Source organism: Panthera uncia (genome assembly GCF_023721935.1).
Source record: "Panthera uncia isolate 11264 chromosome B3 unlocalized genomic scaffold, Puncia_PCG_1.0 HiC_scaffold_1, whole genome shotgun sequence".
In the NCBI taxonomy this organism is placed as follows: domain Eukaryota; kingdom Metazoa; phylum Chordata; class Mammalia; order Carnivora; family Felidae; genus Panthera; species Panthera uncia.
Window position 1 is genome coordinate 9,105,011 of NW_026057582.1, and position 15,313 is coordinate 9,120,323.

General features: G+C 45.0%; 1 protein-coding gene across 5 annotated transcripts in view; it reads left to right on the forward strand.

The window, feature by feature from the left end:
- The first annotated feature begins 23 nt into the window (after positions 1–23).
- DICER1 (dicer 1, ribonuclease III) overlaps positions 24–15,313 on the forward strand; it is a 48,909-nt gene continuing 33,619 nt past the window's right edge. For 2 of the 5 annotated variants that reach the window (XM_049612220.1, XM_049612222.1), the window contains exons 1-9: positions 28–337; positions 1,254–1,354; positions 4,731–4,917; positions 5,557–5,719; positions 6,907–7,037; positions 8,014–8,148; positions 8,594–8,754; positions 11,020–11,188; positions 12,667–13,139. In XM_049612220.1, the coding sequence (XP_049468177.1) occupies positions 4,771–4,917; positions 5,557–5,719; positions 6,907–7,037; positions 8,014–8,148; positions 8,594–8,754; positions 11,020–11,188; positions 12,667–13,139 (1,379 nt within the window). In that variant the 5' untranslated portion in view covers positions 28–337; positions 1,254–1,354; positions 4,731–4,770. Of the gene's footprint in view, positions 338–365; positions 1,355–4,730; positions 4,918–5,556; positions 5,720–6,906; positions 7,038–8,013; positions 8,149–8,593; positions 8,755–11,019; positions 11,189–12,666; positions 13,140–15,313 lie in introns of those variants that run through there. The other 3 variants (XM_049612225.1, XM_049612224.1, XM_049612221.1) reach the window with 3 other exon arrangements.

A 15,313-nucleotide genomic window follows, 5' to 3' on the forward strand; every position in this document is an offset into this window, starting at 1 on the left:
GGATGGAATTTACTGCCAAGAATTCTCCCTTCTGTCTAACTGGATTGTGCCAACAACCTGCACACGTTCTCAGTTGTACTAGAACATAACAAAGGCTAATTTTGAAGGCAGCTCTTTCAGGTGTGTACTGTTTTCTTGACTCTGAGTAGAAAAATAAGTCACCAGGAATCTTACTCTGATAAGTATGCAAAGTTTGTCGAATAGGAATTTTCTTAAAGTTGGCTTTTAACAACGAGTGTAATGTTCTAAAATATTCTCTCTGATTGCTTTTAGGTTACCTAGGGTGTGAATTAATACAGACTTGGAAACTGAAAGAACTTAGAATCAGCATTTTGAGGTAAGTATGTACATACTACAGCAGTGCTAAGACCTGCTTTGTGAACTGACTAGCAGAACGAACTTGTCTGTGAAATGAGAAAGCGTCACCTGTGCTCGAATGGCCTTCGCCCGACTAGACCAGACACGGATGAGTTTCACGGTTTCTTTTCCCGAGCCTCTGGGAGTGGAGACACTGCAGTCATTAGCGTAATGAGCTCGAGCAAGATTTGGTGTCAAAGCCGACGAAATCAGCATTTGTCATTTAAATGAAGCTTCCCGTGTTAACACACTTCCTTAGTTTTTGATCTGTGATCTTTTACCAGAACCGCACTGAATTTATGGTTCTTTATAACAGTATTGTTGGGGTGTGTTCTGAATTCTTTTATTCATGAATGAATTCTGTAAGAGAGTTTATAGTGTGGATTGAACTGTTGTGTTTTTAATTCCATTCTGAGAAATTGAAATTGCTGACAGATTTCATGCACGTATCGCGGTGATTGGGATTTCTCAGCCAAGTGCCTCTTTCGGTGATCTTCGTTTCTTTGGTGTACGTGAATTTAGGAAATGACATATACGTGGCATTGCCATTTTTACCCCCCGTTATTCTAGCTGCTATCTTTAGATTTTGTTTACTGTGTTTGATTTTCTTGTATTCCTTTTGCAGCCTTTTCTTGAACTTTCCTCTAACTTTTTCTTTTCCCCAGATCTCTGGGAATTAGGCATGCTATTGTTGCCAGCCCCCACTCTCTTGTTCTTTGTTTTAGAATAAGACTTCATACCCTAAAATAACCCAAATGTCTTTTGTTTAAAATGTAATACAAAATAATGGTCTTTTATTTAACTCTTCTTATCAATGGCGCTTTCTTGTAGATGTGTTTATATTCAGTTTTAAGTACAGGAATCTTAAACTTGGCTATTTTTGCATTTATTTTTAGAGCAGAAGCTTGGGCATGCTGTGATTTTCCAATAAACTGCTATCACAATGTCAAAATGCAGCTCGGACAACGGCAACACAGAGATCTCAAACATTAAAACGGTAAATCTGTGATTTATCTATCATACGTGGAAAGAGGAAGAGAGTTTGTTCGTGTGTTTTACTAAATTATTTCTGAGAAAATACTACGTAGAAGCTATACAATGGCCTCACCAATTTCGTGGATGTAAATTGTTTGTCCAGAAACTTAAACTCTGTCATCGAGGAGCCATCACAAGGCATTGTCTGTTGGCTCTGCGAAAGCAGTTAATCAATAATCAGTTCATCTGTGAAACTACAGAACGTTTACTTACCAGCAGGGATTCAGAGCTTTTCCTGAAGACCAGCTTAAGGGGAAAAAAAAATCTACTTAAACACACCAAAGAAAGTAAAAATTGGCAAAATTACAGATTGCTCTGTTTTCACATTATTGGATTACCTGTTGAGGTTTTTCATCTTGGATTCGCTTTCCCTAAATAGAAAGTATCTCTGGGGCCAGCCACTGTACATTCAATCGGTGAAGATGAACTTAACTATTGTGACCTTACGGAAAAGCAGGTTGAGAGGGTTAAATCGCGGTCCCCTGTCTCCTTGCAGACCCTCTCCCGCACCCGCCCTCCCAGGAGAGGGTGTGGGTTTCCAAAACCTACACAAATACCTTTGGAACTGTGACGATTCTGTTCTGTACGTTATTGTGCGACAGTCGTGACTCTCTTGTTGAGTTTATCAAATACTCGCTTGAACTTGATTCTTCTACACGCGTGCTCCTACACACGTGTGCCGGTAGAAGAATCAGGGTGTACATGCATCCCTGTGCAAATGCGTGCCAGGTGACCTGATGTCTGCAAGGCGCACAGAAGCCGTTTGAAATTTTTTATTGTCACTCACGTGGGCACGGTTTTCATTCTACAAACTGCACTGTTTGTCTGCCACGTTCTGGGGGTGGCTTGGTGTGGCGGGCGAACCGAGTGTGCAAGGGAGTCCCAGTCTCACCACTTGTACATATTTACTTTTCGAGAGTCTTTTTTTGGAAACAGTTTCAAACGTACAGCGAAGTCACAAGGTTAAGAGTGGGGCAGAGAATCCGCGCTTTGCTTAACGTGTTGCACACATTTGCTGTACGTGTATGTGGTTTCTTTGTCTGAACTATTCGAGGAGAAGTTGCGTACATCTCATGGCCCTTTACCCCTGGACACCGTGGGGTCTGCTTCTTAGGAATAAGGCTGCTTTCTTAAACAGCCTTAGTGCCGTGACCAGCCTCCGTGACTTTGACAGTTCTATCAGGGGCTCTGTAATGCCCTCTGTGGCATCGTTCTGCAGTACAGGATCCAGTCTGAGATCACTCACTCCAGTTAGCTGTCATGTCTCTTTATAGTCTTCCATCTGGAACGTTTTTAGAGTTTTTCTTTGTATTTTACACATTTTTAAAGGATACAGTCTCCCTTTGGAAAAATAGAACATTCTTCTCATTTATTTTTTTAGACTCTTTCTCGGGCCTTATTAGTTACAGTTCTGCCACTGTTATCTCTGTGAGAAAGAATGGTGGCAGCGGTGACAGCAGCAGGAAGGGGTGTCGCGGGTTCCTGGCTCCACTTGGTGTTGGCAGGTGAAGGAAGAACTCTTTGGGGACTGGCATTGCCACCTTCCTCCTTTTTTATTCTCTTCGGCGGTCAGGATTTATGCTGATTTCCTGACCCCTTTTGCCATAGTTGTGATCGGTCTTGGATTGGCATTTGAGTTGGGTGGAGGCCGAGGGAGGGGGTCAGGCTTTCGGCATAAGTCGTCCCAGACAGTGAGCAGCCCACGGTAAGGAAAATGCAGAATGGTTTGACCGGGTGGTAGTCGGTGGGAGGGGCCTGTGGTCTGGGCCGTGGGCCTGCAGAGTGGCCCAGTGGACCTCAGGAGATGAGGTGCCATGGCTTTAGCTTTGGGTTCTTGGCAGCCGTGTTTGCTTAACCCACGGGCGTGCAAGCAGCGGGCCTGAGGAGTTGAGAACAGTGAACGCTACGCGGGGGGTAAAAAGAATGGTTGGTGGGGCTTTGGTTCGGTAGACGATGAGCGGATTATTTCTAGGAAGAACACAGTTGGTAGCGTTCAGACCGTGCTCCGCAGTCCTTTGCTCGCTGTCCTCCTCCCAGAGGGATGACGAGAACGATCGTAGGTCATCCTGGCTGGTCTGTGCTGTCTGACCTGGCCGCACCTGCGTTGCTGCTGTCCTCGGCGCCCGCAGCCCTGTGTCCCCCACTACTTACAGGAGATCACACCGGCACTGGCCAGCTGTTGAGTTGTTGTCCACTGAACTGACCTCTGAAATCAAGGGAGACTGGAGACTTCTCGTTGGATTTGATAGAACAGCTTCAGTCGCTGTCCTGTATCGTGGTCATCCATTTCACGCGTCAGGAGATTCAAAGGTTCTTGTCAAGGAACGAAGAGTGGGCTTCTTTCTGGTTTCATAGAGTGATAACAGTGAAAACTCCCAAGCAGTGTGCGGGCAGAAATTTCCTTTGGGGGCAAATAAATGCTGCTGACACTCAGAAAGCCGATGGTGGACTGCCACGTTGAGGTCTGAGACCCTGACCCTCTGTGTGCAGGTTAGGAGTTTGAAAAAGACTCGGGTTTAGTTTGTCATTTTACATAATCCAATTCCTCTTTGGGAAAGAATACGTGAAGCACAGAAGAGCCCTTACCTACCGTGAAAAACTCAGAATGGTTGCCCTTTGTCTTGATTCATCTAGGATATGTGTAATTTTAAAGGTAAATATTTAAATCGTTGGTCAGCTGTGCAGTTGAGCTAGGTTGTCAGTCGAGGAAAAGACCTTGTGTGTTTACGGTCTTTAGATACAATGACAAAGTGTTGGCAGGTATTTGAAACTTCAGTGCCTTCCAAACGTTATCTCGCAAGTGTATCGATAGTGGCATCAATAGAATTGATAATGCTTGAAAATGTTTGTTTATGCACCCACGTGCTTCGCATGTACATATGTATTTAAAGAGGCATCATATTCATATTTTCTTTTAAAGGTATATGACGGGCATGGTTCTCTATCAGTCAATACAGATCCGGATTTTCTTCGTGAGTTCAAAGTATTGTATGATAGAACTATACCATCATTTACGTGCTCACTTCTTATCAGTGCGTTTGAAAGCTATTGCTTGTTCCCAGGTACTAAGGCATCAGTACGTATCCGTGTCCTTGTTTCTTCGTGTAGTTGCCTAATTATTTCAGACAAGTTTCTAGGTGTAGGATTGCCGGGTCGGAAAGTACAGAACGCTTGACTTTTGAAAACGATCCTCTTAGATCGAGAAAAAGCTAAAACAATGACAGGGGAAGTTTGCAAGGGTCCGGAGGAGTGACACTGTGATGTTTCTCTTGTTTCTTGTCTTTCTTTCGTCCTTAACCTTGCATGGTGGGGTGACGGTGTTCTTTCTCCCTTTGCAGTGAGCTGCGCTAGAGCAAAATGCAGTGAGAAAAGCACTGGATGAATGAAAGCCCTGCTTTGCAGCCCCTCAGCATGGCGGGCCTGCAGCTCGTGACCCCTGCCTCCTCACCAATGGGCCCTTTCTTTGGACTGCCATGGCAACAAGAAGCAATCCATGATAACATTTATACGCCAAGAAAATACCAGGTACTAATGAGAACACTAATACTGGAGCGTTTCCACTGAAATGGAGTCAATTAGCACGTAGTTGACATGTCTTATGTAAAACCCATTTACCTTTTCAAGCTCTCCTCTTCTGAGTAATTTTCTCCTTCCAGATACTTTTGTTCCTGATGGCCCTTTTCTTTTCTAACATCTGCCGGCCGATTGACGTAATCATTTTGTTTGTGAAGTTCCTTATTGTTTCCCCTCCGAAAACCTCTCCCCTCCCCTCGCAGTACCCGCTTGGGTGTGTCTGTCCTCAAGAGCTGGGAGGGAATGGAGACGGGTTCGAACCACCACCAACGGGCAGGACCACGGTTACTGTAAACTCGGTTCTTCGTGTTATTCTTGGGGAGTTTTCTGTCCCCCCTGCAAAAATAATTCTCAAACAGATTGTAAACGTTACCCCACGCGTGTTTCTACAACACAGCTGGCCATACGTCACAGGCATTTTCGCGCCTGTGATCTCCTTCTGGAAAGATGCAGAGAGTCTGTGTTTTGGCAGACTTAGCAGAGGAAGATCTCAGGAAGTAGTGAAGTTTCCTGAATGAAGACAGAACCCAGTTTTCCCAGTGTTGTACCCAGATAAGAAGTGTGGCATCTTCTTCCCCACTGTATTTCTAGGTGGAACTGCTCGAAGCAGCTCTGGATCATAACACCATAGTCTGTTTAAACACTGGCTCAGGGAAGACGTTTATTGCCGTACTACTCACTAAAGAGCTGTCCTATCAGATCAGGGGAGACTTCCACAGAAACGGAAAAAGGACGGTGTTCTTGGTCAACTCTGGTAATGCAGAAACTGTTTTATCATACTGTGTGGAGGACATTGGATGAGATTTTACGGTTGAGCACATTTTTAAAAAAAGTTTATTTATTTTGAGAGAGAGAGAGAGAATGGGGGAGGGGCAGAGAGGGAGGGAATCCCAAGCGGGCCCTGAGCTGTGAGCACAGAGCCCGACATGGGGCTTAATCTCACAAACTGTGAGATCATGACCTAAGACCAAACCAAGAGTCGGACGCTTTACCGACTGAGCCACCCAGGGGTGTCCCGTAAGCACTTTTTCTCTGTGGCTATTAAGTTAGATGATGGAACGTATAGAGGGTTTGAAGAATAATATACTTGTTGACATTCTGAGAGCAGAAATAGCAGTTAGTCTTATCTCTTAACTTTATAGTACTTCTCTTCTAAGCGTCAGCCGTTTTATTTCACAGATGTTAAACTTCAGCTTTTTCCTTAAACGTATTTAATTCTGATGCTACGGTTTTTGCATGGGCTGCCTTTCGGAACATAAGCTAATCTGTGTCGTCACAGTTCTTTCTGGTTATATTTGTTTTAGCTTTGCAAAGTCCCTCAAAAAGTGCTTGATTTGTGAGACTGGTAGCATTGTGATTTGTGATTTTACTATGCCAATTACAGAAGGGGAGGTAGGTGCTTCTTAAAAGTTAGATATTCAGTCAGAGTCTGTGATCCTGGATTTGTGTTTGGCTTTACATATTCAAACAAAAAGTATAAAATGTGAACCTGAGCTGCTGGGGCACTGGTCTCCTTTTTTGTTTTCAGATGGTCTCAACATGTGATGTTCTCCTGTACTTTAAATATCTATGAGACCGTCTTATTTCTTGGCAAAACGATCTGATTTTACTGAAGAAAACAGGAGTGGGGGGTGGATCTGGAGTAGTTCCCATTCCAGCCTAGAAGTTCTGTTCTTAGGTTGGGAAAATCGGCTGTAAAGAAGGAGGGTGGCATAGGGTTCTCTCAAGTGAATGACGGAGGACCAGGTCTTAAGTCTAGTAAGAGCATTTTGGAGGCTCACCTTGGAAATACGGTTTTCAATTGGCTATCTAAAAAATTGGGGGTTAGGTAATGATATATGATAATAAGGATTTCCTTAGCTGTCTTAATCATTAGTAGTCCAGAGAGCCAGCTACGTAAGATTTGTCCTATTTACAAGGAGTATTTGTATCTGTAATCAGCAAACCAGGTTGCTCCTCAAGTGTCAGCTGTCAGAACTCATTCAGACCTCAAGGTTGGGGAATACTCAAGCCTGGAAGTAAATGCAGCTTGGACAAAAGAGAAGTGGAACCAAGAGTTTACTAAGCACCAGGTAAGACTTGGAAAGGAATTTCCCTTTGTAAATCCCTACGAGTCCTCGACTTTGTCTATAAGATGACCTTTAGTCTTGGTTGTCTTTGTTTAGTTTGAAAACCCGTTCCTGTACTTTGTCAGCCTAGGAACTAGCCCTTCCGTACTCTTTCTCACGGTCTGAAACCAAATGAATAGGAACGTATAATGTTGCTCTTACTGCACAGAAGAGAACCAGCTTTGCAGTGTGATTTACTGGCTGGAAAAACACAAATTCTGATGACGTACTTCCCGCTTGCGGATAACCTGCTTTTCAGAAAATTTACGCTTGAGTTAAGTGTCTTGAGACTGGAGACGCTTCTCGGTTGAGACCTTTGGGTCTTTGGCCAGAGACTTCCTCTGACCTACACGTTTGTGTGGAGCCAGTGTGCGTAGAGGGTCTTTTTGGTGTTGGTGTGTCTGAAGCGGTTAGGAGATGCCCCGTAGCTCAGCTGGAGCCCTGCACACGGACTAGCGTGTCTCACACACGGGGTTGAGTCCTCATCAATGAAACAGATGTCCGCACAGAGATAGTGCCCTGAAAAGAACATTTGGTCGGTGTCTTCTTCCAGAAAACCTTGTCAGTTCAACGGGGAAAAAGAGGAAAACACAGGGTGAATTGTGTTGTCGTTTGATTAAAGTAATAGGTCTCATCAGTCAAAATGGGGCTAATAGGAACATGAAAACCTGAAGTAGTTTTAGGAGACTTACCATAAAAGCATGGTCGCAGTTATCAAGAATTTTTTTCCCCTCATCTGTTTCCGTATTTGCCCATCTCTGCTTCTTGGTTCCAAAGTATTAGCTTGCATACATTTAGAACATCTGTTTTGATTTTGACTAACGAGTTCCTCACTTCTCGCCTACAGAACGGTGGCTCCGTAATCTGATTTAACAGAAGTGTATCCAGGCAGGTAGGCAGGTGAACGCACGTTCGTACACTGATGTCAGCTTTCTTTTAGGTTCTTGTTATGACCTGCTATGTCGCCTTGAATGTTTTGAAAAATGGTTACTTATCGCTGTCGGACATTAACCTTTTGGTGTTTGATGAGTGTCATCTTGCGATCCTAGACCACCCCTACCGAGAAATTATGAAGGTAAGTTTTTAGGTGTTTATCAGTCTTAATGCAAGTCAAATTCCTGAGAATAAGCGGTGTTTTTATATATCAAAAGCAGTAATATCCGTTACCAGTTTTGGGAGCTTCATTCCCTGTACGAACGAATGAATGTGAAATTAATTTTCACTGAGATCTATAATAACGAACTGTCATGCATAACCTATAGTAAATCTAGTCCTGGGATAAACTTTTAAGCATAAGTAAACGAAGTACGTAATGTGCGATACATCCATTATGTCATCTGTCGTAGCACATTGACATACGCCTCTTGGATACAGGGATCTTTGAAACAGGCTCCAGTCATTCCATAAGTGATACTTTTAGTGTCTGCCCATCTTCCTGATTTGTGTCGGTCTGGCAGTGTCTCTGTCGTCCTGGCCTCGCAGAACGAATGCCTCACTGTCAGCATCTCTTATCGTGTCAGCTCTGTGAAAACTGTCCATCGTGTCCTCGTATCTTGGGACTGACTGCTTCCATTTTAAATGGGAAATGCGATCCCGAGGAATTGGAAGAAAAGATTCAGAAGCTGGAGAAAATCCTCAAGAGTAACGCTGAGACCGCAACTGACCTGGTGGTCTTAGACAGGTAGGCGCTCGGCTGGAGTTTCCCCTTCCGTCCCTTTCCTGGGGCCTCCCGGGCAGCGCCTGTACAAGTGGACGGGTGCCTGAGGCAGGGAACCAGCAGTCTGAGAATCCTTAGGGCAGGGACCTCCCCTTGTCTCCACAGAGAACAGCAGATGGAGGGGCTTCGTCTCTCAGAAGATGCCATGAGCGTGGGCCCCTCCTGTTTGCTGATGTGGACGAGGACCGGGAGCCAGGACAGGAAGCTTGTTTCTGCCCACGTGTGTGCGCGGTCGTTCCAACCTAAGTGTCTGCGTGATACTTTGCAAGAATACGACTTTATGGATAGAATTCAGTGTTTTGTGCTATGTTTAAAAAAAAAAATTTTTTTTAATGTTTATGTTTGAGAGGGAAAGAGAGACAGAGCACGAGCAGGGGAGGGGCAGAGAGAGAGTGGGAGACAGAATCTGAAGCAGGCTCTGCGCCGTCAGCACAGAGCCCGACCTGGGGCTCGAACTCACGAACTGCGGGTTCGTGACCTGAACTGACATCGGACGCTTAACCGACTGAGCCACCCGGGCGCCCCTACGCCACGTTTTAAACTGATTGGAAAAACCCCAGTGTTTTGCAAATGGGTGTGACTGTGTGAGAACAATGTTGTTTATGCTTTCTGGGTTTGTGTCTTTGAAAAGGTAGCTGCTTTGAGTTTCAATAAAACGTGCACACATACACGCTTTTTGATTTGAGTTGGTGGATGGGAGCTTATATCAATTAGGTTTATAATTAAGTTGATTCAATCCACATTAAAGCATCCTTATAGGCGATAGTTCTTGGAACAGTTATAATGACTAGAGAAGCCGATTTCTCAGGGAGTTAAATCAGACAGGTTTTGAAATCCTGGCTTCCACTGACTGGGAGTTGTATGACTTCAGGCGAGTCCTTTATTGTCTTGGAACCGGTAAAATGATGTTGACAGTGGTTTCGGGGGATTCTGTGATGATCAGTCACGTTGATAACGTGGAAAACGTCTTGCAGTGTACCTGCCATTTAATAGGAACTTGGGGAAAGATCTCTTTGTAGAACGAGAAGAAAAGGTAATGTTTCGGATCCATGGGATGTAAGGATTCAAAATACATGAAATACATGCATGAAATACAAATCTCGCCACCTTTCGGACGTGGTGTTTTTGACTTTCTCGAGCCGGAATGAGCTGATGTGGCAGTGAAAGGCTGTACTTTTGTTCCGAATTAGATTGGGAAGCCTGCAGTACTTGAAGTTTGCAGAAGTAGAGGTATTAGGGCACTTAAGTAAAACTGATAAGTGGTCTATTGAATCTGGTACTTCCCAGTTCTCTAAGCGTGACTCTCTGGTTAAGTATAAAGTCTGATGGAGAATAATGAAAACTGTAGTATTTACACATGTCTTTAGTGTATTTCATTTCCTTAATGATTGTTAGTGCTTTCATTTAAAAATTTTTTTCAATGTTTATTTTAGAGAGAGAGAGACAGCGAGTGTGAGCATGAGCGGGGGGGGGGGTGTGCTGGCGGGGGGGGAAGCGCACTCCGGGGGGGGGGGGGAGGGGGCCAGGGCAGAGGGAAAGGGAGCCAGAATCTGAAGCAGGCTCCAGGCTCCGAGCTGTCAGCACAGAGCCTGATGGAGAGCTAGAACCCACAAGCCACGAGATCATGACCTGGGCCGAAGTCGGACGCTTAAGCGACTGAGCCACCCAGGCGCCTCAGTCATTGTTAGTATTTTCGAATATTATGTGCTGTTCTCGTTGTCCTAGTTCATAAAGGCATAAGAGATCCAAGGATGATACCATAATCGGTTCAAAGTTAGGTGAGTTTTCCTTACAAGGATATGGTAAAAACACATTAAAATAAAGTTGAATTTGCAGATGCTAAGAGTTTCGAGTAGTGTGGAGGTGGATAGATTCAATGATAGCATTTTCCCTCTATGATCCGCCCCCGTCCCTATTTCTGTGTCTGAGAAGTAATCATTATTGAGTTGTTTGAGTATCTCGATGCCCAAAGAGGCAAAAGCTGAAAGTCTAAACCTACAAACCCTGGGGTAATAAGGTCATGATAAGACTCACAGAATTCTTTGAACGTGGGCTCTAGACAGTCACTCCTAGAGCCCTCCTGAGCAAGCGTAGCACATCTGAAAGTGAGCACCCTGGGAGGAAGACCACTGCGAGCCTGCCTGTGATCCCAGGGTGTAGACACATATTCGGGGATCATAGTGCGGGAGTGAGTTCACTGTGGCAGTGACACCCGTTGTTTCGTTACAGATACACTTCTCAACCGTGTGAGATTGTAGTGGACTGTGGGCCGTTCACGGACCGAAGTGGCCTCTATGGCAGGCTGCTGCTGGAGCTGGAGGAGGCACTGAACTTTATCAACGACTGTAACATATCTGTGCGTTCGAAAGAGAGAGATTCGACTTCAATTTCTAAGCAGGTAAGCGTGTACAAGTAAGTAGAGAAAGTACGAGTTGAGTTTTCCTGTCGAAACGACAGTGTGCTTCTCATGAGGCTGTTGGTATGTTTTAGTTCAAGGACTCGTCTTCTTATTCCTGGACTTTTTTCATGGAACAGATCATACCGGGTTGAGTTCATGGTCACCTGACATTATTAAACGTCGACCTCCTTGGTTTCAGGAAATAGGTTGGAAAAAGGAAAACAAGGAGGTGGGTTGGGGTCCGTTGTTGGGTCAGATGAGTTAGTCAAACCCTCGGGCTGAACGAATTCTTCTGCTGTTACCCGTGTGTAACTGGGTCTGAGCCCATCGCTCCTGAGTGGTACAGCTTTGGGAGGAGATCCTTTTTGATCAGTGGTTCTCGGAGTGTGGACTCCAGATCGGCAGTGTCAGCGTCCCCCTAGGACTTGTTAAAACAGATTAGGGACCCATCCTTTACCTGCTGAAGCTGAAGCTCAGGGGAGGGGTTCAGCTGGCTGAGACGTGACAAGTTCTCCAGGTATCCCGATGCATTGAAGTTTGAGAACCATCATCCTAGGACTTTGCAAACCGTTTTTTTTGTTTTTTTTTTTTTTTTTTTTTTTTTTTTAATTTTTTTGTTTAATGTTTATTATTGAGAGAGAGAGACACACACACAGAACATGAGCAGGGGAGGGCCAGAGAGACGGGGAGACACAGAATCCGAAGCAGGCTCCTGGCTCCATGCTGTCAGCACAGAGCCCGATGCGGGGCTCGAACTCACAAACTGTGAGATCATGACCTGAGCCGAAGCTGGTCGCTCAACCACCTGAGCCACCCAGGCGCCCCACAAACCATTTGTGAAATAATGCCGTTACATCGGAGTCCAGATTTCTCTCCTGATGATTTTTTCTGGAGCAGCCGTGCTTAGACTCTTCTCAGCCCTTGATTTCTCATTAAGTCTGCATTCAACCCAGTTTGCCTTTTACTGGCCTGCAGACCCGGCAGTCCCTCAGTTACAGCCTCGTTAGGGATTTACATTCCACTCTGAGCTAAGAGCGGAAGATGTGGCTCTCTGGGCATAAAGTGCAAGGAAAATTCTCTTGCTCTTGTCTGACGCCTCAAAGAAAATTGCTCTGCTACATAATTCACCTTGCATATCTACCTGGAAGTCAGTGATTCCGTTTTACTTGTAACAACAGACCTGAAATTAAATTTTATTAACCTTATACGGGTGCATCTTTTATATTCTGTTAATGATTACCTTTTCTGGGGAAGACAAAAGGATGGTTCTGGGCATACACGTACATGAGAAAGTAGAGATTGAAAAGCCCACCGGCCGCCCCCCTCAACCTTGGGGCCCTGGCCTCAGTGTCTGGATGAGTGGGGTGAATGTATTTTGAAGGGGCCGATTGGAGACAGCTTCAGTCCCACTGGAACCGTGCGTGAAAACGCTGCGTGATGTTACCGTTCAGCATTTGGCTCTTTCTGTTGTCCTGTAGATACTGTCAGACTGTCGTGCCGTATTGGTGGTCCTGGGCCCCTGGTGTGCAGACAAGGTCGCTGGGATGATGGTCCGGGAACTGCAGAAGTACATCAAACACGAGCAAGAGGAGCTGCACAGGAAATTTCTATTGTTTACAGACACCTTCCTAAGGAAAATCCATGCACTATGTGAAGAGCACTTCTCTCCTGCCTCACTTGACCTGAAATTTGTAACTCCTAAAGTAATAAAACTGCTCGAAATCTTGCGCAAGTACAAACCGTATGAGCGGCAGCAGTTCGAGAGCGTCGAGTGGTATAATAACAGGAATCAGGATAATTACGTGTCCTGGAGTGATTCTGAGGATGATGACGAGGACGAGGAGATCGAAGAAAAAGAGAAGCCGGAGACCAATTTCCCGTCTCCGTTCACCAACATCTTATGCGGGATCATTTTTGTGGAAAGAAGATACACAGCAGTTGTCTTAAACAGGTAAATAAACGTCCGAGATTAGCGGCTCTTCCCGTAGTGGAGCGAGGCAGCTTTTGGCTTGCTGAAGGGATGCTCTCTAATCGCTCTGAGACTGGCGGAAGGCCCAGGTCGGTGGCCTTCACTCGATGCCGTCATGGGTCGTGTGCGATGCTGTACCGGCATCGACGGGGGGGACGTGCGTGTGACTGTCGTGTTCCCGAAAGGCTGGGTCTGACATGACCGGAGATTTTTTTTTTCTCGAAGGATGTCCATCGGTCGTGACCCGTTTGACACAGAGAGCGAGTATGGAAAACTTCCGTGACGTTACAGTGAAACACTTTTTGTCTCCCGTTTAGTTGTCAGATGCAGTTCAGATAGTTCACCCGTGACTGTGTGTCAGGCTTTGTGTTGAGCATTTCACACCAGGCTTTCCCCTTCACGTAGTTGGAGGATAAATTTTGCCGGGGAATCATCGTGGTTATTTTGTTGCTGCTGCTGCTGTTAGCTTTTTCCTCCTGACAAATGTCGATTCAGGGTTGCAGATCCGCGGTGGAAAAAGTTGAGAACTGGGTTTGCACTTTGGCTTGGTTCATAGACTCAGAAGAAAATAAAAATGTTGGGGAAGCATTCTGAGAATATTGGCAAAGGATGACCCTGCATCCAGACTAGGCCGTGGATGCCCGTCTCCCCCCTCCTCTTTGCCAGAAGTTGGTTCTTCCTGGACGTCGGCCCAGCCAGGGAGCGGTACTCCAGATCTGTGTCAGACGGTCTGGTAACGTGTGGTTCTTCCTGGTTTGTGTACAGATGCTGTGGTATCAAAGGGCCAGAAAGGGGCCTTATTTTGTGCTTCAGACAATCAGACGACGATCTGTTTCTCTCTGAGATCCATTAACCGGCCAGAGCTGATCTCTAAGAGCCAGTTCCGCAAGTAGTGATCTCTGAGGAGAAATTCGGCTTTGGTTTCTGTGGTAATTTGGGATTTCCCCCCCCCCCCCCCCCCCCCCAAACTGCTTCTCACTGTTTTGGGGCTTTGAAAACTTACTTGAGTAATGAGAAATGGGACTCTGGGGTAGTCATCTGGCGGTTTTTAGTCCGGTAATTTTCATAGTCATTGGGCCTGATCCTTATGATGAATACAAAGTAAAATAATGTTAAGTAGTGAATTACATTGGAATCCGAAGTTTAAGGTTGGAAAGGGACTCATTGACTATCTAATCCAGCCTACTTATTTTTATAAAAAAGAAAGTTGGAAAGGGACTCATTGACTATCTAATCCAGCCTACTTATTTTTATAAAAAAGAAAGGGCCTCAGGAGGAAAAGTGATTGGCTCCGAGTGAAATTGCTAGGCAGTGGCAGAGACAGTTCTAGAATCCTGATATCCTCCCTCCTAGTTTCCAGATCCTTCTACAATCATGATGCCCTTGGGCATCACAGAACACTAAAAACCAGCGCTTTATAGTGGGCAGACCATCCGGGACACAGACCAGGGAGCGCATGACCGTCAGGATTGTTTCTTAGAATGGGGGAGAGGCATTTCAAGGGTCAGCTCCAAGCTTCATTATAGCCCTGCCCCCAGACAGGATGGTTTAAGAATTAAATACACTTTAGGGGACTTGGAAGAAATGGGGTACATTTTCTTCTTCTCCCTCTTCTCTACGTGAATTCTTCAATGTAGAGCTGTGCCAGTTTTCACTGCAGGAATACTAGCCTGAAACCGTGTATCAAAAACCAATCAGTTATTTCCTATTGGCTTTGAGGATCAGATTAATTGTGATCAGCTTTCATGAAAAGTGCCTGGAATTTAGTGTTGGATGATGAATCAAGAGCGGTTTGAGAGTCAACTTTATGGGCAGCTAATGAAATATACAATAGAGGTCTTGTTCCAGTAAGCTTTTTAATAAGCTTAGAAAAACTTCCTGAAATCCACATTCTTTCCTTCCATCAGTTTAATGGGAGGAAAACCCTTCCTCAGTGAATAGTTTCATGGGAGTCTAAGCTATTGTGATACATGGGCAGTTTTGTCCTCTCCTAATTGAAAAAAATGAATCATAGCTACTTCTGTGTGTAATGTAGCCACGTGTATAGTCTTAGGATTACACTTTTCCTTTTGCCTTATGCATGGGCTTTATGGTTTATAACTTACCTTTAATTTTGTTTTGTTTTTTTAGTTTATTTTTTGAGACAGGGAGTGAGA